Genomic DNA, 21,072 nt, shown 5'->3' with positions numbered 1-21,072 from the left:
AGCATTGCCATCAAATAAGTCCAATTTTCACATCCATTCTGCAACAGATGTCGCAGTGTTGTGAATATCAATTGGCACGAACCAGAATAGAAGTAGGATTAATGAAGACAAACAAAAAACCGCTGTGATGGCTGAATGGTTATAGCAGCGGCGCCTAAACGTTGCCGATGAAGGAATTTAGCAGTTCCCGAAATGGATCTATACAACGAGCTTTGGCAGTTGTCTAAATTTTTTCTTTCTTCTATTCTAATTTAAAAATTTTTTCAATTAAGAAAAAATTTATCATAACAATAATAATGAAAAAAAATTATTGTTAGGCCTTGAGCTCGATTTGAACCCGCGATCTTAAATTCAGTAGGCCGATATAACAACAAAAAATGTTAATACATCCCAGAGCACGGGGAAAAAAGTGTCAATAAAATATGACACTATGGCAGCATTGCCATCAAATAAGTCCAATTTTCACATCCATTCTGCAACAGATGTCGCAGTGTTGTGAATATCAATTGGCACGAACCAGAATAGAAGTAGGATTAATGAAGACAAACAAAAAACCGCTGTGATGGCTGAATGGTTATAGCAGCGGCGCCTAAACGTTGCCGATGAAGGAATTTAGCAGTTCCCGAAATGGATCTATACAACGAGCTTTGGCAGTTGTCTAAATTTTTTTTTTCTTCTATTCTAATTTAAAAATTTTTTCAATTAAGAAAAAATTTATCATAACAATAATAATGAAAAAAAATTATTGTTAGGCCTTGAGCTCGATTTGAACCCGCGATCTTAAATTCAGTAGGCCGATATAACAACAAAAAATGTTAATACATCCCAAAGCACGGGGAAAAAAGTGTCAATAAAATATGACACTATGGCAGCATTGCCATCAAATAAGTCCAATTTTCACATCCATTCTGCAACAGATGTCGCAGTGTTGTGAATATCAATTGGCACTAACCAGAATAGAAGTAGGATTAATGAAGACAAACAAAAAACCGCTGTGATGGCTGAATGGTTATAGCAGCGGCGCCTAAACGTTGCCGATGAAGGAATTTAGCAGTTCCCGAAATGGATCTATACAACGAGCTTTGGCAGTTGTCTAAATTTTTTCTTTCTTCTATTCTAATTTAAAAAAATTTTTTCAATTAAGAAAAAATTTATCATAACAATAATAATGAAAAAAAATTATTGTTAGGCCTTGAGCTCGATTTGAACCCGCGATCTTAAATTCAGTAGGCCGATATAACAACAAAAAATGTTAATACATCCCAGAGCACGGGGAAAAAAGTGTCAATAAAATATGACACTATGGCAGCATTGCCATCAAATAAGTCCAATTTTCACATCCATTCTGCAACAGATGTCGCAGTGTTGTGAATATCAATTGGCACGAACCAGAATAGAAGTAGGATTAATGAAGACAAACAAAAAACCGCTGTGATGGCTGAATGGTTATAGCAGCGGCGCCTAAACGTTGCCGATGAAGGAATTTAGCAGTTCCCGAAATGGATCTATACAACGAGCTTTGGCAGTTGTCTAAATTTTTTCTTTCTTCTATTCTAATTTAAAAATTTTTTCAATTAAGAAAAAATTTATCATAACAATAATAATGAAAAAAAATTATTGTTAGGCCTTGAGCTCGATTTGAACCCGCGATCTTAAATTCAGTAGGCCGATATAACAACAAAAAATGTTAATACATCCCAGAGCACGGGGAAAAAAGTGTCAATAAAATATGACACTATGGCAGCATTGCCATCAAATAAGTCCAATTTTCACATCCATTCTGCAACAGATGTCGCAGTGTTGTGAATATCAATTGGCACGAACCAGAATAGAAGTAGGATTAATGAAGACAAACAAAAAACCGCTGTGATGGCTGAATGGTTATAGCAGCGGCGCCTAAACGTTGCCGATGAAGGAATTTAGCAGTTCCCGAAATGGATCTATACAACGAGCTTTGGCAGTTGTCTAAATTTTTTCTTTCTTCTATTCTAATTTAAAAATTTTTTCAATTAAGAAAAAATTTATCATAACAATAATAATGAAAAAAAAATTATTGTTAGGCCTTGAGCTCGATTTGAACCCGCGATCTTAAATTCAGTAGGCCGATATAACAACAAAAAATGTTAATACATCCCAGAGCACGGGGAAAAAAGTGTCAATAAAATATGACACTATGGCAGCATTGCCATCAAATAAGTCCAATTTTCACATCCATTCTGCAACAGATGTCGCAGTGTTGTGAATATCAATTGGCACGAACCAGAATAGAAGTAGGATTAATGAAGACAAACAAAAAACCGCTGTGATGGCTGAATGGTTATAGCAGCGGCGCCTAAACGTTGCCGATGAAGGAATTTAGCAGTTCCCGAAATGGATCTATACAACGAGCTTTGGCAGTTGTCTAAATTTTTTCTTTCTTCTATTCTAATTTAAAAATTTTTTCAATTAAGAAAAAATTTATCATAACAATAATAATGAAAAAAAATTATTGTTAGGCCTTGAGCTCGATTTGAACCCGCGATCTTAAATTCAGTAGGCCGATATAACAACAAAAAATGTTAATACATCCCAGAGCACGGGGAAAAAAGTGTCAATAAAATATGACACTATGGCAGCATTGCCATCAAATAAGTCCAATTTTCACATCCATTCTGCAACAGATGTCGCAGTGTTGTGAATATCAATTGGCACTAACCAGAATAGAAGTAGGATTAATGAAGACAAACAAAAAACCGCTGTGATGGCTGAATGGTTATAGCAGCGGCGCCTAAACGTTGCCGATGAAGGAATTTAGCAGTTCCCGAAATGGATCTATACAACGAGCTTTGGCAGTTGTCTAAATTTTTTCTTTCTTCTATTCTAATTTAAAAATTTTTTCAATTAAGAAAAAATTTATCATAACAATAATAATGAAAAAAAATTATTGTTAGGCCTTGAGCTCGATTTGAACCCGCGATCTTAAATTCAGTAGGCCGATATAACAACAAAAAATGTTAATACATCCCAGAGCACGGGGAAAAAAGTGTCAATAAAATATGACACTATGGCAGCATTGCCATCAAATAAGTCCAATTTTCACATCCATTCTGCAACAGATGTCGCAGTGTTGTGAATATCAATTGGCACGAACCAGAATAGAAGTAGGATTAATGAAGACAAAAAAAAACCGCTGTGATGGCTGAATGGTTATAGCAGCGGCGCCTAAACGTTGCCGATGAAGGAATTTAGCAGTTCCCGAAATGGATCTATACAACGAGCTTTGGCAGTTGTCTAAATTTTTTCTTTCTTCTATTCTAATTTAAAAATTTTTTCAATTAAGAAAAAATTTATCATAACAATAATAATGAAAAAAAATTATTGTTAGGCCTTGAGCTCGATTTGAACCCGCGATCTTAAATTCAGTAGGCCGATATAACAACAAAAAATGTTAATACATCCCAGAGCACGGGGAAAAAAGTGTCAATAAAATATGACACTATGGCAGCATTGCCATCAAATAAGTCCAATTTTCACATCCATTCTGCAACAGATGTCGCAGTGTTGTGAATATCAATTGGCACGAACCAGAATAGAAGTAGGATTAATGAAGACAAACAAAAAACCGCTGTGATGGCTGAATGGTTATAGCAGCGGCGCCTAAACGTTGCCGATGAAGGAATTTAGCAGTTCCCGAAATGGATCTATACAACGAGCTTTGGCAGTTGTCTAAATTTTTTCTTTCTTCTATTCTAATTTAAAAATTTTTTCAATTAAGAAAAAATTTATCATAACAATAATAATGAAAAAAAATTATTGTTAGGCCTTGAGCTCGATTTGAACCCGCGATCTTAAATTCAGTAGGCCGATATAACAACAAAAAATGTTAATACATCCCAGAGCACGGGGAAAAAAGTGTCAATAAAATATGACACTATGGCAGCATTGCCATCAAATAAGTCCAATTTTCACATCCATTCTGCAACAGATATCGCAGTGTTGTGAATATCAATTGGCACGAACCAGAATAGAAGTAGGATTAATGAAGACAAACAAAAAACCGCTGTGATGGCTGAATGGTTATAGCAGCGGCGCCTAAACGTTGCCGATGAAGGAATTTAGCAGTTCCCGAAATGGATCTATACAACGAGCTTTGGCAGTTGTCTAAATTTTTTTTTTCTTCTATTCTAATTTAAAAATTTTTTCAATTAAGAAAAAATTTATCATAACAATAATAATGAAAAAAAATTATTGTTAGGCCTTGAGCTCGATTTGAACCCGCGATCTTAAATTCAGTAGGCCGATATAACAACAAAAAATGTTAATACATCCCAAAGCACGGGGAAAAAAGTGTCAATAAAATATGACACTATGGCAGCATTGCCATCAAATAAGTCCAATTTTCACATCCATTCTGCAACAGATGTCGCAGTGTTGTGAATATCAATTGGCACGAACCAGAATAGAAGTAGGATTAATGAAGACAAACAAAAATCCGCTGTGATGGCTGAATGGTTATAGCAGCGGCGCCTAAACGTTGCCGATGAAGGAATTTAGCAGTTCCCGAAATGGATCTATACAACGAGCTTTGGCAGTTGTCTAAATTTTTTCTTTCTTCTATTCTAATTTAAAAATTTTTTCAATTAAGAAAAAATTTATCATAACAATAATAATGAAAAAAAATTATTGTTAGGCCTTGAGCTCGATTTGAACCCGCGATCTTAAATTCAGTAGGCCGATATAACAACAAAAAATGTTAATACATCCCAGAGCACGGGGAAAAAAGTGTCAATAAAATATGACACTATGGCAGCATTGCCATCAAATAAGTCCAATTTTCACATCCATTCTGCAACAGATGTCGCAGTGTTGTGAATATCAATTGGCACGAACCAGAATAGAAGTAGGATTAATGAAGACAAACAAAAAACCGCTGTGATGGCTGAATGGTTATAGCAGCGGCGCCTAAACGTTGCCGATGAAGGAATTTAGCAGTTCCCGAAATGGATCTATACAACGAGCTTTGGCAGTTGTCTAAATTTTTTTTTCTTCTATTCTAATTTAAAAATTTTTTCAATTAAGAAAAAATTTATCATAACAATAATAATGAAAAAAAATTATTGTTAGGCCTTGAGCTCGATTTGAACCCGCGATCTTAAATTCAGTAGGCCGATATAACAACAAAAAATGTTAATACATCCCAAAGCACGGGGAAAAAAGTGTCAATAAAATATGACACTATGGCAGCATTGCCATCAAATAAGTCCAATTTTCACATCCATTCTGCAACAGATGTCGCAGTGTTGTGAATATCAATTGGCACTAACCAGAATAGAAGTAGGATTAATGAAGACAAACAAAAAACCGCTGTGATGGCTGAATGGTTATAGCAGCGGCGCCTAAACGTTGCCGATGAAGGAATTTAGCAGTTCCCGAAATGGATCTATACAACGAGCTTTGGCAGTTGTCTAAATTTTTTCTTTCTTCTATTCTAATTTAAAAAAATTTTTTCAATTAAGAAAAAATTTATCATAACAATAATAATGAAAAAAAATTATTGTTAGGCCTTGAGCTCGATTTGAACCCGCGATCTTAAATTCAGTAGGCCGATATAACAACAAAAAATGTTAATACATCCCAGAGCACGGGGAAAAAAGTGTCAATAAAATATGACACTATGGCAGCATTGCCATCAAATAAGTCCAATTTTCACATCCATTCTGCAACAGATGTCGCAGTGTTGTGAATATCAATTGGCACGAACCAGAATAGAAGTAGGATTAATGAAGACAAACAAAAAACCGCTGTGATGGCTGAATGGTTATAGCAGCGGCACCTAAACGTTGCCGATGAAGGAATTTAGCAGTTCCCGAAATGGATCTATACAACGAGCTTTGGCAGTTGTCTAAATTTTTTCTTTCTTCTATTCTAATTTAAAAATTTTTTCAATTAAGAAAAAATTTATCATAACAATAATAATGAAAAAAAATTATTGTTAGGCCTTGAGCTCGATTTGAACCCGCGATCTTAAATTCAGTAGGCCGATATAACAACAAAAAATGTTAATACATCCCAGAGCACGGGGAAAAAAGTGTCAATAAAATATGACACTATGGCAGCATTGCCATCAAATAAGTCCAATTTTCACATCCATTCTGCAACAGATGTCGCAGTGTTGTGAATATCAATTGGCACGAACCAGAATAGAAGTAGGATTAATGAAGACAAACAAAAAACCGCTGTGATGGCTGAATGGTTATAGCAGCGGCGCCTAAACGTTGCCGATGAAGGAATTTAGCAGTTCCCGAAATGGATCTATACAACGAGCTTTGGCAGTTGTCTAAATTTTTTCTTTCTTCTATTCTAATTTAAAAATTTTTTCAATTAAGAAAAAATTTATCATAACAATAATAATGAAAAAAAAATTATTGTTAGGCCTTGAGCTCGATTTGAACCCGCGATCTTAAATTCAGTAGGCCGATATAACAACAAAAAATGTTAATACATCCCAGAGCACGGGGAAAAAAGTGTCAATAAAATATGACACTATGGCAGCATTGCCATCAAATAAGTCCAATTTTCACATCCATTCTGCAACAGATGTCGCAGTGTTGTGAATATCAATTGGCACGAACCAGAATAGAAGTAGGATTAATGAAGACAAACAAAAAACCGCTGTGATGGCTGAATGGTTATAGCAGCGGCGCCTAAACGTTGCCGATGAAGGAATTTAGCAGTTCCCGAAATGGATCTATACAACGAGCTTTGGCAGTTGTCTAAATTTTTTCTTTCTTCTATTCTAATTTAAAAATTTTTTCAATTAAGAAAAAATTTATCATAACAATAATAATGAAAAAAAATTATTGTTAGGCCTTGAGCTCGATTTGAACCCGCGATCTTAAATTCAGTAGGCCGATATAACAACAAAAAATGTAAATAAAATAAAAGTTAAATAGATTCAAAACTATAAAGATAGACAAAAAAATGTAAAATTATATAAGTAAAATAAAATAAAACAATAAAAATAAAACAAATATTAACTAATAAAAAAGTATAAAAAAACTTTGCAAAACGAAGAAATTTTATAAAAAAATTACTTTCTTAGAAGCAAAAGAATTTATATACTTACTTTTAGTACTTTAAAACTAAAAAAAAATAACTAGATAAAGAGATTAAAAAAGTGATAAAACACAAAAAAATTTAAAATTTATAAGAAAATAAAAGCAATTTAATTAAAACATAATTTTAAACAAATTGATACAAAAAATTTAATTTTTAATTAAAAAGTAAAAAAAAAAACAAATTACGAAAACTAAAAATCAATGAATTAGTAAATAAACAAAAGACAAAACTAAAAAGCAAGTAAAGAAACGAAAAAAAATAATAAAAAAATATTAAAATACAAAGAAGTCTCTTTAACAATGTTTATTTCAAAATAATAATTAGGAACGCTTAAAAGACAGACTGTAGTAGAAATTAAAAAAAAAAATTAAATATTAAAAGAAACTCGTTAATTGAAAATAAAAAATTTACTAAAAGTGTTAATAAAAAAAAAAAGAAAAAATAATAAATTTAAAAATAAAAAATTTTAAATTATAGAAAAATATAAAAATTTCATTATGTTGAGTAGGAGCAGCAACAACTATGATAAAAAAAAGTTAAAATGCATTATAAACAAAGTTAAAATGCATTATATAGAAAAAAAAATTTATAAGATATTGTAAAAAACGTAAAATTTCCAGAATTAAAAAAATATAAATATAAAAATTTCAAAATTAAAAAGCTCAAGAAAGTTAAAAAAAATCAAATTAAAAAGGAGACCTTGGCTAACGGAACTGTTTATAGAGAAATACATATCGTTAGCTTAATGTGAAAATGTGCTAAGTCACTTTTTTTATTTTATATTTTAATGCAGTTTTAAAACTGAATTCAAATTACATCGGTCACAAGAAAACAAATATTTTAATTTTTAATTTTTACGTGCTGTTTGCAATGATGTGTAAATGTGCTAAGTCGTCAAATGTTCAAAAAAATGTGCTAAGTCAACCAGTCAATAATATCAATCTGAATTACTAGTTATTTCTTTGTGCGCGCATTTTATTTACTTATTTAATTCATTCGGTGTAAAGTACATGCTTTGTTGTTGTTGTTGTTGTATTAACGATAAAAACACTCCCCGAAGGCTTTGGGCCGATGTTGATGGTCCTTTGGCGCATATAGATATGTTACGTTCCGGTAACAAAGCACTATTAAGGTACTAGTCCCACCATCTCTGGAACGATTTATATGACCACATTAAACCTTCTAGGCCATCCCGTCCTCCCCACCCCCTAGTTCCATGACGAACTTGGGGTCGCCAGAGCCTCGGCTGTCAATGAAACAGAATTCGCCACAGGTAGGTGAGGTTGGCAATTGGGTTGGAGAAGCTATATATTGAGTTGGGAACCCCTTGAGAGTGTTGCCTACACAACCCCATGAAATTGGATTCACCCAATTGAGACATACCTTTGGTGTTTGATAAATGCTTTGCGTTGACCATAATCTACTTCAATTCTTACATGTCGATAACTACATGCTTTCTTACAGACTAGTTAAAAATAGAAAACAATTCAAGCTTAAACTTATATAAACTGTTATTAAAATTAAGAACACTACTGAATCGATTTGCTAGATGTATAGTCCTAGTTATAAGTTCATTCATAGCATAATTCGTTTTATTAGTTAATTAAATAGTAGTTAAGTAAATAATCTATTATGCCGAAGATCACGCATTGGAATATATGGAATGAACAAATGAGATAAATAAGAACAATTCGTGCTAAAGTTTATTACATTATAGGCAAGCATGAGTGAGATTCAAGTTTTTCTGTCATGCAAAGCCTGAAGACCAAGCAATTTGCACCTGCTGGTATATGATGGGAGGCCGACTGGCCAGTCAAGCATACGTAAAGCAATTTTTGTAAAAAAAATTTGAACTCTCTCAATTTTATAGGAGTTAGATTCATAGAAAGGATTCCATATTATTGAGCAATATTCAAGACGACTTCTTGTCAAAGATATATAAAGTGCCTTCAACGTCATAGGGTCCTTAAAGTCACTGGTGTTACGTCTACTGAACCCAACCATTCCAACAAATTTTGAAACAACGAAGTCAATGGTGCTAGAAAAAGAAAGTTTGGAGTTAAAAATTACACTCAAGTCTTTATTCTCTTGACAACGATTAAGAAATTTAGTATTTAGTTTGTAGATAAGAACCATTAGAAACAGTTTGAGAAATAAATAGTAGTTTTTGTGAAATATATAGTTTTAGTGTTTTATTTCAATCATTAAAGGTGAAGAGTGATGGGAAAACATATTGAGTAAAAAGTGCTAAGTCAGGAGAAAAAATTTGTTATGAGTGCGGAAATTGTGCTAAGTCATAAAATAGCTGCTAGGTTGGCATACATGATTTTTATTTATCTTTTTCAAAGCTTCTACACTCAGCATTGTAATTAAGGTATCCTCATTCACAGTTTTGAAAAAAGAAGGTTATTTCAAAAGTTAATCATTTTTTTTCGTCTCTTGTAAAATTCGTAAAAGTTGACTTAGCACATTTTCACATTAAGCTAACGATATAATAAAATTTTTTTTTTAATTTCCATATATATAAAAGTCTTGAAATGAAAATACTTTTGAACATAAATAGAACTATCACTAAAATAATAAAAAAAATTTAAAACAAGAAACTAATTTTGTCTTAAATTGTATGTTATTTAGATCACTTTTATGTAAATAAAATAAAACTTGTTTCCAGCTTTTTAAAATAATTCTCTGTATTGTAATATTTTTCGCATATTAATCACATTATTTTCCTAATATCATTTCACCTTTACAGATTGTAAGTTTTTTAAACAATTAAAGGATACATAAATCGATCATAAAAACGAAAACGCGTAAAAATCATAAACAAGAGAGAGAGGAATTATCAAATTGATCTATAATTTCATATAGAATTTGTATAAATATTCGAGCACATTGTGTTTGAAACGCAAAAGAAAACTAAATAGAAACAAAAATATTGCAAAGCACAAGTGTTTATTATCGTGAATAGCTCTGAAGCTTACATAATAAAACCATTACTGTGCTTTTGTCTTGCTTTACCATTTTAAAGGGACATACATATTTTTTATTAAAAACCATTTGAGGGTTTTGATTTGTTTGTTGCTTGCAAATTGACTATTTTCCTCTTATCTCGGGGAAAAGGAATTGTACGAAGGTCCTTTGAACGTTAGAGTGGTGTACTGCTCTCAGAGTTATCACTATCATTGTGACCGCAGTGTACGACACAAGCAGCAAGCAAAATTGAAATTTTATTTTCGGTGTATAAGAATAACTGAATTGTGTATAATCACTGTACAACTTAACAATCATCACATTCCTACTGAGGCTCGAAATCCGGGGAAGCATAGTATAGAGAGAGAAAAGAGCGACAGATTAAACGTGGTTTTGTTATACAATTCAGTTTCCTAATTTTATTCTGGAGAATTTAGATTTTTTTAGTTTTTTACAACTTGTTTTGTTGTAGAAAATTGGGAGTGTACATTTTTAAGCTACATATTGAGAGAACCCACTCATAAAAAACGGGAAATCGCTTTTGTGGTGCTTCTCGCTGATATCTTTGAATAAACCTGCCGTAGAAAAGGTAGCGTAAGCTTAAAAATTAAAAAAAGAAATCATAACAAATTCTCCTAATTTGGCTGAAAATAAAATCAAACAAATTTTTTCATTGGCCTATTACCAAAAAACTGTTAAAATAAAAAACGAAGGATACGTAAAAAAAACTATTGAGTCTTGCAATTTTACATAAAGTAGAAAGTAAAGCGTAAAAAAGGAAAAGAAATTTGTTTCTAACTTAAAATTTCGATCTCTATCATAAAAACTTTAGGTACTAGGCCAGCCCTCACAATGTCTGTCCCTGTACGCTACTCTGCTGCCGCCAATTACGCCGTCGTTGATAATAGTGATTTGTCAAATACTCTACAACAAGAAGAGCAATACCACCAATACCAACAACAACAATTGCAACAACAACAGTTGTATTGCCAATTTGTCGGAAATCACAACGCTAACATCAACTCCAACGCCATCAACAATAACAACAATTTGATTTTGGCTAGTGAGTGCAGCAACGGCAAGTTTGTTAACGGTTTTGACGTGCAGCAGCAGTTTATGCAGCAGCGGTCATCGATGTCGTCGGCGGTTTCGCCAACAACTGGATTGATGCCCGCCACTAACAATATCACCAACATTAATATTCATCATCGCCGCCGCTCCATCAACAACAATAATATGGATAACATTAATATTAATAATGTTAATCTCTTGCGAGAGGATGAAGAAGAAGCAGAATATCATTTGCATAATTCATCTCAATATCATCAACAACAACAACAATGTCATTACGAAGAGTTGTCAGCTTGTGCTATCGAATCGGAATTACCATCGCATGGCATGATGAATGGTGATGTTGATGGCGGTGGTGGTGCGGTAGCGTTGACGGCTACAGTGTCAGCGGCAGCAGCAGTTGAAGCGAATGAAAGCGTTAATGCAGCAATGCATGCTTTGGATGAGGATTTAGATGTGGATGAGTGGAATATGTCTGACGAGGGCCGGTATGGAACACCGGGTGCTGCTGGCTTGGATTATCAAAAATATGAGCTAGAGCAACAACAATTAAAACAACAACAAACACCTGCTAACATGATGAACCAACCATTGAATATGAACGCTAAGATGAATAAAAACAAAAACATTAACAACAACAATAATAATACCGATGCCAGCAGCACCACTGAAACCAAGTCGAGATAGGATGAGTTGATTTGCTTATCGTCGGACGAATTGTATCGCATGTTGAATGAGTATAATGTATTGCAGGATAAATATCATACTGTATTGCTGTTGCCGAGAGAATCCAAGGTAAGTTTATTGCGATGGTAGAATAAGTATTTGGTTGGTCGTTTGAAATAATCACTTTTTTTCTAAAACACCCTTTTTCCGATACTCTTTGAATGTTTAAAAAAAGTACTTTTCAAAAATACGGCAAATCCGTTATGCTTTTTTCTTAACTACGAAATCAAACCCAAAGTAAAACTGCAAAAGGTTTAAAACTAAAGCCAACATGACTCGGAGTTAGTCCCGAACTATACCGTATTGATTCGGAAAACAATTATACGGAGATTCTGAAAACATTACCCATTCAGTCTCAAGAATTCAAAAACAATCCCGAAATAGTCCTGAAATTATCTCGAAAATCTTGCGACAGTACCGAAATTAACCAAAGATGAAACCGTAAAGATCCCGAAATAGCATAGAAACTATTTTGAAAACAGTTTCGCTATTCCTGAGAAAATTCCTGAATTTGTCCTGAAATGTTTCTCATAACAATCTCAAAAGGACACCGAAATATTGCTGAAATAAACCCGAACAAAAAAATAAAACGGCTCCGAAATTTTCCCAGAACAAATTCAAAAATGATCACGAATTAGTTACGGAATCATCCAAATGGTTTTGAAATATATTCGAAACGAAGCAGACTCAGTCGTGCAATTATACCGAAATAATTCTGCAAATAACCTCCAAATACTACGGAAATGATTCCGAAGTAGCCATTTCGAAATTATCGTGAAATAGTCTCTAACTCATCGTTAGAAAGTCGTGATGTTATCCTCAAAAAGCACTCAAATTATCCGGAGATAGTCCCAAAAAATCCCTAAATAAGCTAAAACGATTCTGAAAACACTTTGGAAATTGTACGGAGACAGTTCCGAAATTATTCCGACATAGTTCCGGTAACCCCGAGGTAGTTTCAAAATATGTATATCCTAAATCGGCCCTAAAAAAATTACGAAATACTTTTGAAATGAACAGTACTGCCTGAAATTATCCAGAAATAAATCTAAAATAAGAAATGTTTCCGAAATAACCCAAAATGATTCAGAAATTATCCTAAAATAGTCTCAGAATAAAGAAAGTCCCGAATTTATCTCTAGTCTTTAAAATATTCGTATATCCTCCTGAAACGATCCACGATCCAATATGATCCAAATATAGCTTCGAAATAAGCTAGAAAAGATTACTAAATCAATTTCGAAAATGTCCCGAAATTATATAGAGACTCTCCCGAAATTATTCCTACATAGTTCCGATAATCCCAATAATCTAGAAATTACGCCGAAATGTTCCCAGAATACCCCAAATGATCCTCCCTGTAGAAGGAGGATGGTTGACTCTATTCACTTTTCTAAAACAGCTTAGAACTCGATCTATATGACCTAAATACTTACTAAGCATTATCGATCTAGCCAAAGAAACTTATGGGTATATCGATTAGGAAAACTTATCCCACAATTTTCTAATTTTTTTCCTTTTTTCCTTTTACTCCTTGCAGCGTGAAGTGACAGCCGGTGGACGTGATGGCTCCGCGTATGTTTTACGTTGCCTTAAAATGTGGTATGAGCTGCCCTCCGATGTATTATTTTCAGCAATGAGCTTTGTCGATCGCTTTCTGGATCATATGGCTGTGAAGCCGAAGCATATGGCCTGCATGAGTGTTGCTTCATTTCATTTGGCTATCAAGCAGTTGGGATTAAAACCAATACCTGCGGAGGAGTTAGTAACTATTTCACAGGTAAGTCAAAGCGAATTAAGTAGCACGAAGAGAGTTTCATATGAATTATAGAAAGAATAAGTAGTTTGTGTAGTAATATAGAATTGAATTGAAAACATAAATTCTTTATATTTGATTAGATTTCTTCGATATTTATTCGTTTTCGAAAATTTTGTTATATCAACTTTGTATAATATATGAAAACTATTCGTACATTAAACTGTAGCCCAAATTAACTTACTTTACTAAGCTAAACTTTTATTTTTCTTCCTTCAGTGCGGTTGCACAGCCGGTGATTTGGAGCGTATGGCTGGTGTTATTGCCAATAAATTGGGTGTCCAAATGGGTACCAAACCAGTCACAGCCGTTAACATTTTGCGCGTCTTCTATGCTCTCTTCCGCAATTTAGCCAAGGAGGTGTGCGACGAATTCTATGAATTCTTTTTGCGTATGATCAAATTGGAAGATTTAGAAAATCGTTTGGAAAATTTGCTATGTGATGTAAAAACAACTGTTGTAACACCATCCACTTTGGCATTAATATTGATTTGCCTACATATGGATTTCCATATTAAGGCATCATACAAACGTGAACGACCTGAATTGAAACCCGTGTTCGAGTATATACTCTTTTTGCAACAATATTTGCGGGTAAGTTATTTAGTGAGATTGGAGGACAATGGAATTGTTACTAAATACGTTTCTTTGTTTCGTTAGATTCCCGATCGTGTATTCAGTTGTGGCTTTACCATTGTTGCTGACATTTTATCTCATTACAATGGTCAAAATAAGCAACCGTATAAGCAACGTTTAGTTTGGAAATTATCGAGTCGTACTATGAAAGTTTTACGTCCAACTAATCGTTTTTCTACCGATCTACCCACCATCGATGAGGGTCAAGTGAATATTATGGATGATGGATGCCGTTCTAGGTGAGTTTGAATGCAAACAAAAAATGTATATCGACGTACGATACGAAAATTAACATTTAACATTTTTTTTAGAAAAAATGTCCTATGCAAAAAAATTTTAAAGTGTTAGTGTTTGTATGACACGCCGATATACTTACTTAATTGGCGCTTAACCGTTTAAACGGTTATGGCCGTCCAAAAAGGCGCGCCAGTGGCTCCTTCTCTATGCCAACCGGCGCCAATTGGTCACACCAAGGAGTTTAAATCGTTTTCCACCTGGTCCTTCCAACGAAGTGGGGGCCGCCCTCTACCTCTGCTTCAATAGGCGGGTTCCGATAGAAACACTTTCTTGGCCGGAGCGCCATCTTTCATACGCATAACATGGCCTAGCCAGCACAGCCGCTGCGTTTTAATTTGCTGGACTATGTTGATGTGTGCATAAAGCTCGTCGTTAAATCTTCTTCGGTACTTCGCCATCTTTCGAAGAACTTTTCTCTCGAAAACTCCCAGAGCCGCTTTATCTGCTGTTGTCATGGTCCACACTTCTGCCCCGTATAGCAGGACGGGTACGATAAGTGACTTGTAGAGTATGATTTTCGTTTGCCAAGAGAGAACTATACTTTTCAATTGCCTACCTAGTTCAAAGTAGCATTTATTGGCAAGAGTGATTCTTCGCTGTATTTCAGAGCTGATGTTGCTGGTGTTGATGCTGTTTCCCAAATAAACGAAGTCTTTTACTATTTCGAAATTATGGCTGCCAACAGTAGCGTGGTTGCCAAGGCGGATATGCGCTGACTCTTTGCTCGATGAAAGCAGGTACTTCGTTTTGTCCTCATTCACCATCAAACCCATTTAACGCCGATATATTGTGATTAAATTTAGAAAAAGTAGGCTTGTTATAGGGCTGAAAACTGTTCTATTTTACCAAAGGTTCAACCATTTTGTGGATCGAAAAAAAAAAAAAAAAACCAAATCACTTGTTGCTTATGGATGGATCACTGAAAAAAAATTATTTTGGCCAATTCCCAGTCGTTATTTCTCCAAGATAGGTTAAAAAATATTGGATGTGAAATTTTCCACCACGCTGTGATTACCATACATTTCTTAAAAGAAATTCAATATACTTAAGGTGTTTTTTTTTTTTCAACTAAAATTCCTAGAACGGGGTTTTTCGAAGAAATTATGAAAAACTCTGAAATTTAGTGTTAAAAACAAGTTGTTGACTTTTTTGCTTTCTTTGTTAGTCGTCTAGTTTTTGAAAAGTGATGACGCTTTTACTTTCGAACACCATACATATATACATACACATATGTACATACATTTTTGAAAGAAACCCAAATTGTTTTCCTACTAAGAGCTTATGCTCTTGTTATTATTCCTAAATATTGCGCCTAACCAAACATGTGCTTATTTATCTAAAACCTTTTATATCTTTTGCTGCAAATGCTGCAGAAGTCAAATTTTGCATATTAAATAATTAAATATTTTTGTCGTTCGTTACATTCCAAATAAAATCCTTATCCGAGCTAAGCAAAGCTGAATAAATTTTTACAATTAAGTAACTAACATTTTTTAGTTTGCACGAGAGATTAATAAACGCTCTAATGTAGAAAACCTGACTAATTACTTCATTAACTCTCTGATTTAAAAAACATCGAATTTTCGTTTTGAATTTCTTTTCTAAATTGTTTAACACAGTTTTTATTGTAAAATTCCTTTGGGCTTTTTCATTATTTTATGAAAATTATTTAAAGAATAAAATATTTGAAAAAGTTTTTTGTATTTGCTTTTGATGTAGCTTTCGAGTTTTCAGAGGTAAAAATTTAGACACAAGTACTACAAACAAACACACCTGCGAATACCAAAAAATATCAGCAGATTGTATTAGTTCTTTTCACCTCTTTTTTTGTTTTTGTTAATTAAAATCAACTTAAGAAACTAAATTGAATAATTGTATAATAAAAGCTATGTTTACAAATTCCGAATACGTTTCCAATAAAGTTCGAAAATTCTTCGAAATTCTTTAAAAATCTCCATAAATAACAATTGCTTTTGTTTTTATCGGCCTATAGCTATCGAACCCGGTATATCCATAAATATTTTAAAATTTTGAGTTAGAAATTTACGAAACTTTTTGAGTATGCAGTTTTGCAGTCGACTTCATTTTGATCAACCAAAGTAAAAGTTTTAAGTGTCACTAAATTGGTGGTGCTTTAAATTTATTTCCATACAAAGGGTTTAAATTTTTTCTAACTAAGATTCGAGTTTCCTAAGATTTAATTTTTCGATATACTCAAAAACTTTTCGCACTTTTCAGTGATACAATTCTTTAAAGTTTTTTTATTAAAAAGAGAAAATTTGTTGATTAGTTTTGCTGCTATTTTAGTGTTCACGTTTGTACGTACATATGTACTTATGCATAAATCTGGCCAGTAAAAAATTCATATATATATACTCACATGAATACATACGTATGTATTTATGACGTACATCAAGTTTAGAAAATTGTTTGGTAAATATTTACTGATGTGCTTAAGTATATCAGCCAAAGTGTTTATATCGCACACCTACATACATTCAAACAGCGATCCACCCAAAAAATTTAAAACATCAGAAAAGGCGAAAAAAGGTATGCGCCAATGCTATTTTTATTTTTTACAATGCCTTTTCAGGCTGATTAGTTCCGTAGGTATTGAATCGAGAAACCGAGAGGTATGCTTAACTTCAAAATTTTAGGTTTTTAAGTTATCTCTCTATTGATCTAGGTGTGCGCTATGTACATACATATGTGCAAAAACATCCGTTCGTTTCTGATTTAGTTAAAAATATGTAGATATGTATGTACGTAAATACATAGATGTATGAGTGCGATGTACATGTTGACAAGTTGTTTGTTGTTAGTCAAAATGTTATTTTTCAAAACATTATCTCACCGATAAATATTGTTATTTTTTGCTCATTGATAGGCAGTGGTAAAGACAAACTTTTGAGAGCGTGCCAAAAAAAAGAAAACAAACCGCGAAAGTCATAAATTACACATCGCAACAATATATATATATATATATATATTTTTTTTTTTGATTCACAGGAATCATAAAATTTTCAAAGTGAAATTTTCATGTAAATCATTCTTGTTAAACAAACTTATTGCTCAACATGTTTGAGTTCTGCATTCAGTATGATCGGTGATGACTTCATTGCTTTTATGATTGCCTCTATGATCTTCTTCGTGTTATGAAGAAAAAGGCAGAATTCTTCCATATCCATTATAGTGTTAACTACTTTGTACTCTTTACTTTAATTTTTAAAATAATTCTTAATTGAGTTTTCGTGTTAACTAAAAAATTTTTGAATAACTTCAAACAAGAAAAATCTAATTAGTATTAAAATGTTTAAACTCAAAAATAAACAAAAACTAGTAAGAACGGGACTGTCTTCGGCTGTGCCGAAGACTTCATACCTTTCATGAATGGGGCTGAACAATAATCTTATCCTGTTCGTAATCTCCGAATAATCGGATGTATAAGATAAGAAATATATAGTGAACAGATCTACATACCTTAACGATTTTTAAGATAAATATAAAATAAAAAACAGGTAGGTACTTCGTGTGAGGATGCAAAGTTTCAGGTTTTTTGTGGTCTGCATGTAAAAACTATGGCTACGAATCACGTATTTCAAAAATATATGACGTAAACGTAACTATTTGATGAAATTTGATGAATTTTGAAGATTCTAGCCGTAAAAAAGGGGTCAAAATGACAGTTTATATGAAGTATATAATATATATTCGACCGATCTCTATGATTTTTTCAGACAACAATATAAGTATTTTGTGAAATTTGAAGCTTCTAACTGTTAAAACGGGGCAGAAATTGCGCAAAGTTTCTTATCTGAACAATCGGTTGTATGAGATATATACTATGTGTACCACCGATCTCAATGATTTTTTCAGACATCAATATATGCTATACACGTAAGCAGTTGGTGAAATTTGAAGCTTCTAGCTGTTAAAATGGGGCCGAAATCGTAAAAAAATATATATATACTATATATATATACTATATATATATACTATATATACCATCATATATATATTATATATATCACCGATCTCTATGATTTTTTGACACAACAATACATACTATATACGTAAGCAATCGGTGAAATTTGAAGCTTCTAACTGTTAAAACGGGGCAGAAATTGCGCAAAGTTTCTTATCTGAACAATCGGTTGTATGAGATATATACTATGTGTACCACCGATCTCAATGATTTTTTCAGACATCAATATATGCTATACACGTAAGCAGTTGGGGAAATTTGAAGCTTCTAGCTGTTAAAATGGGGCCGAAATCGTAAAAAAATATATATATACTATATATATATACTATATATATATACTATATATACCATCATATATATATTATATATATCACCGATCTCTATGATTTTTTGACACAACAATACATACTATATACGTAAGCAATCGGTGAAATTTGAAGCTTATAACTGTTAAAATGGGGAAGAAATTGCGCAAAGTTTCTTATCTGAACAATCGGTTGTATGGGATATATACTATATATACCACCGGTATCTATGATTTTCTCAGACAACAATATATGCTATACACGTAGGCATTTGGTGAAATTTGAACATATCTAAACGATTTTTAAGATAAATATAAAATAAAAAATAGGTAGGTAATCTGTGTGAGGATGCAAAGCTTCACGTTTTTTGTGGTCTGCATGTAAAAACTATGGCTACGAATCACGTGTTTCAAAAATATATGACGTAAACGTAACTATTTGATGAAATTTGATGAATCTTTAAGCTTCTAGCCGTAAAAAAGGGGTCAATATGACAGTTTATATGAAGTATATAATATATATACCACCGATCTCTATGATTTTTTCAGACAACAATATATGCTATATACGAAAGCATTTTGTGAAATTTGAAGTTTCTAACTGTTAAAACGGGGCAGAAATTGCGCAAAGTTTCTTATCTGAACAATCGGTTGTATGAGATATATACTATGTATACCACCGATCTCAATGATTTTTTCAGACATCAATATATGCTATACACGTAAGCAGTTGGTGAAATTTGAAGCTTATAGCTGTTAAAATGGGGCAGAAATTGCGAAAAGTTTCTTATCTGAACAATCGGTTGTATGAGATATATACTATATATACAACCGATCTCTCTGATTTTTTCAGACAACAATATATGCTATATACGTAACCAATCGGTGAAATTTGAAGCTTATAGCTGTTAAAATGGGGTAGAAATTGCGAAAAGTTTCTTATCTGAACAATCGGTTGTATGAGATATATACTATATATACAACCGATCTCTATGATTTTTTCAGACAACAATATATGCTATATAAGTAAATACTCGGTGAAATTTGAAGCTTCTAGCTGTTAAAATGGGGCTAAAATTTGCGAAAATATATATATATACTATATATATATACTATATATACCACCATATATATACTATATATACCACCGATCTTTATGACTTTTTCAGACAATAATATATGCTATATACGTAAGCATTCGCTGAAATTTGAAGCCTCTAGCCCTTAAAATAGGGCAGTAATTACGAAAAGTTCCTTATCTGAACAATCGGTTGTGGGGGATATATACTATATATACGACCGATCTCATAAATTTTTTCAGGCAACAATATGTGCAATATACGAAAGTATATGGTGAAGTTTGAAGCTTCAATCTGTTAAATTGGGTAAGATATTACAAAAATCCTCTTTTTCTGAAAAATCGGTTGTATGGAGGATATATGCTATAGTGGTCCGATCCGGTCGGTTCCGACAAATGTCTAATCGGACACCCAAATACACCTGCTCACCAAATTTTATCAAGATATCTCAAAAATTGAGGGACTAGTTTGCATACAAACAGACAGACGGACAGACGGACATGGCTAAATCAACTCAGCTCTTCAACCTGATTATTTCGGTATACTTAATGGTGGGTCTATCTATTTTCCTTTAAGGACTTACAATTTTCGGTTTCGTGACGAAATTAATATACCATTTCATTTTCATGAAAGGTATAAAAATAGGTAGGTAATCTGTGTGAGGATGCAAAGCTTCACGTTTTTTGTGGTCTGCATGTAAAAACTATGGCTACGAATCACGTATTTCAAAAATATATGACGTAAACGTAACTATTTGATGAAATTTGATGAATCTTGAAGCTTCTAGCCGTAAAAAAAGGGTCAATATGACAGTTTATATGAAGTATATAATATATATACCACCGATGTCTATGATTTTTTCAGACAACAATATATGCTATATACGAAAGCATTTTGTGAAATTTGAAGCTTCTAACTGTTAAAACGGGGCAGAAATTGCGCAAAGTTTCTTATCTGAACAATCGGTTGTATGAGATATATATTATGTATACCACCGATCTCAATGATTTTTTCAGACATCAATATATGCTATACACGTAAGCAGTTGGTGAAATTTGAAGCTTTCTTCAACCTGATTATTTCGGTATAC

At 33.0% G+C, this 21,072-nt stretch overlaps 2 protein-coding genes across 2 annotated transcripts in view; both read left to right on the top strand.

Moving 5' to 3' along the window:
• The window catches only part of LOC137233799 (serine proteinase stubble-like), a 727,732-nt gene extending 716,726 nt beyond the window's left edge, over positions 1-11,006 (top strand). Inside the window, exon 5 of the mRNA XM_067757273.1 lies at positions 10,901-11,006. Coding sequence (XP_067613374.1) covers positions 10,901-10,907 — 7 coding nt within the window. The 3' untranslated portion in view covers positions 10,908-11,006. The remainder of the gene's footprint in view (positions 1-10,900) is intronic.
• Positions 11,007-11,754: 748 nt separating this feature from the next.
• On the top strand, positions 11,755-14,582 carry LOC137233847 (cyclin G-like). The gene is made up of 4 exons (XM_067757327.1): positions 11,755-11,934; positions 13,406-13,645; positions 13,901-14,275; positions 14,342-14,582. The coding sequence occupies exons 1-4, from the start codon at positions 11,866-11,868 to the stop codon at positions 14,558-14,560; spliced, it is 903 nt and encodes a 300-aa protein (XP_067613428.1). The 5' UTR covers positions 11,755-11,865; the 3' UTR covers positions 14,561-14,582.
• Positions 14,583-21,072: the final 6,490 nt, after the last annotated feature.

The sequence above is a fragment of the Eurosta solidaginis genome, chromosome 1 (genome assembly GCF_040869045.1).
Source record: "Eurosta solidaginis isolate ZX-2024a chromosome 1, ASM4086904v1, whole genome shotgun sequence".
Taxonomy (NCBI): Eukaryota; Metazoa; Arthropoda; class Insecta; order Diptera; family Tephritidae; genus Eurosta; species Eurosta solidaginis.
Note: the sequence above shows the minus strand (reverse complement) of the source record. Positions and strands in the feature narration are given on the sequence as shown.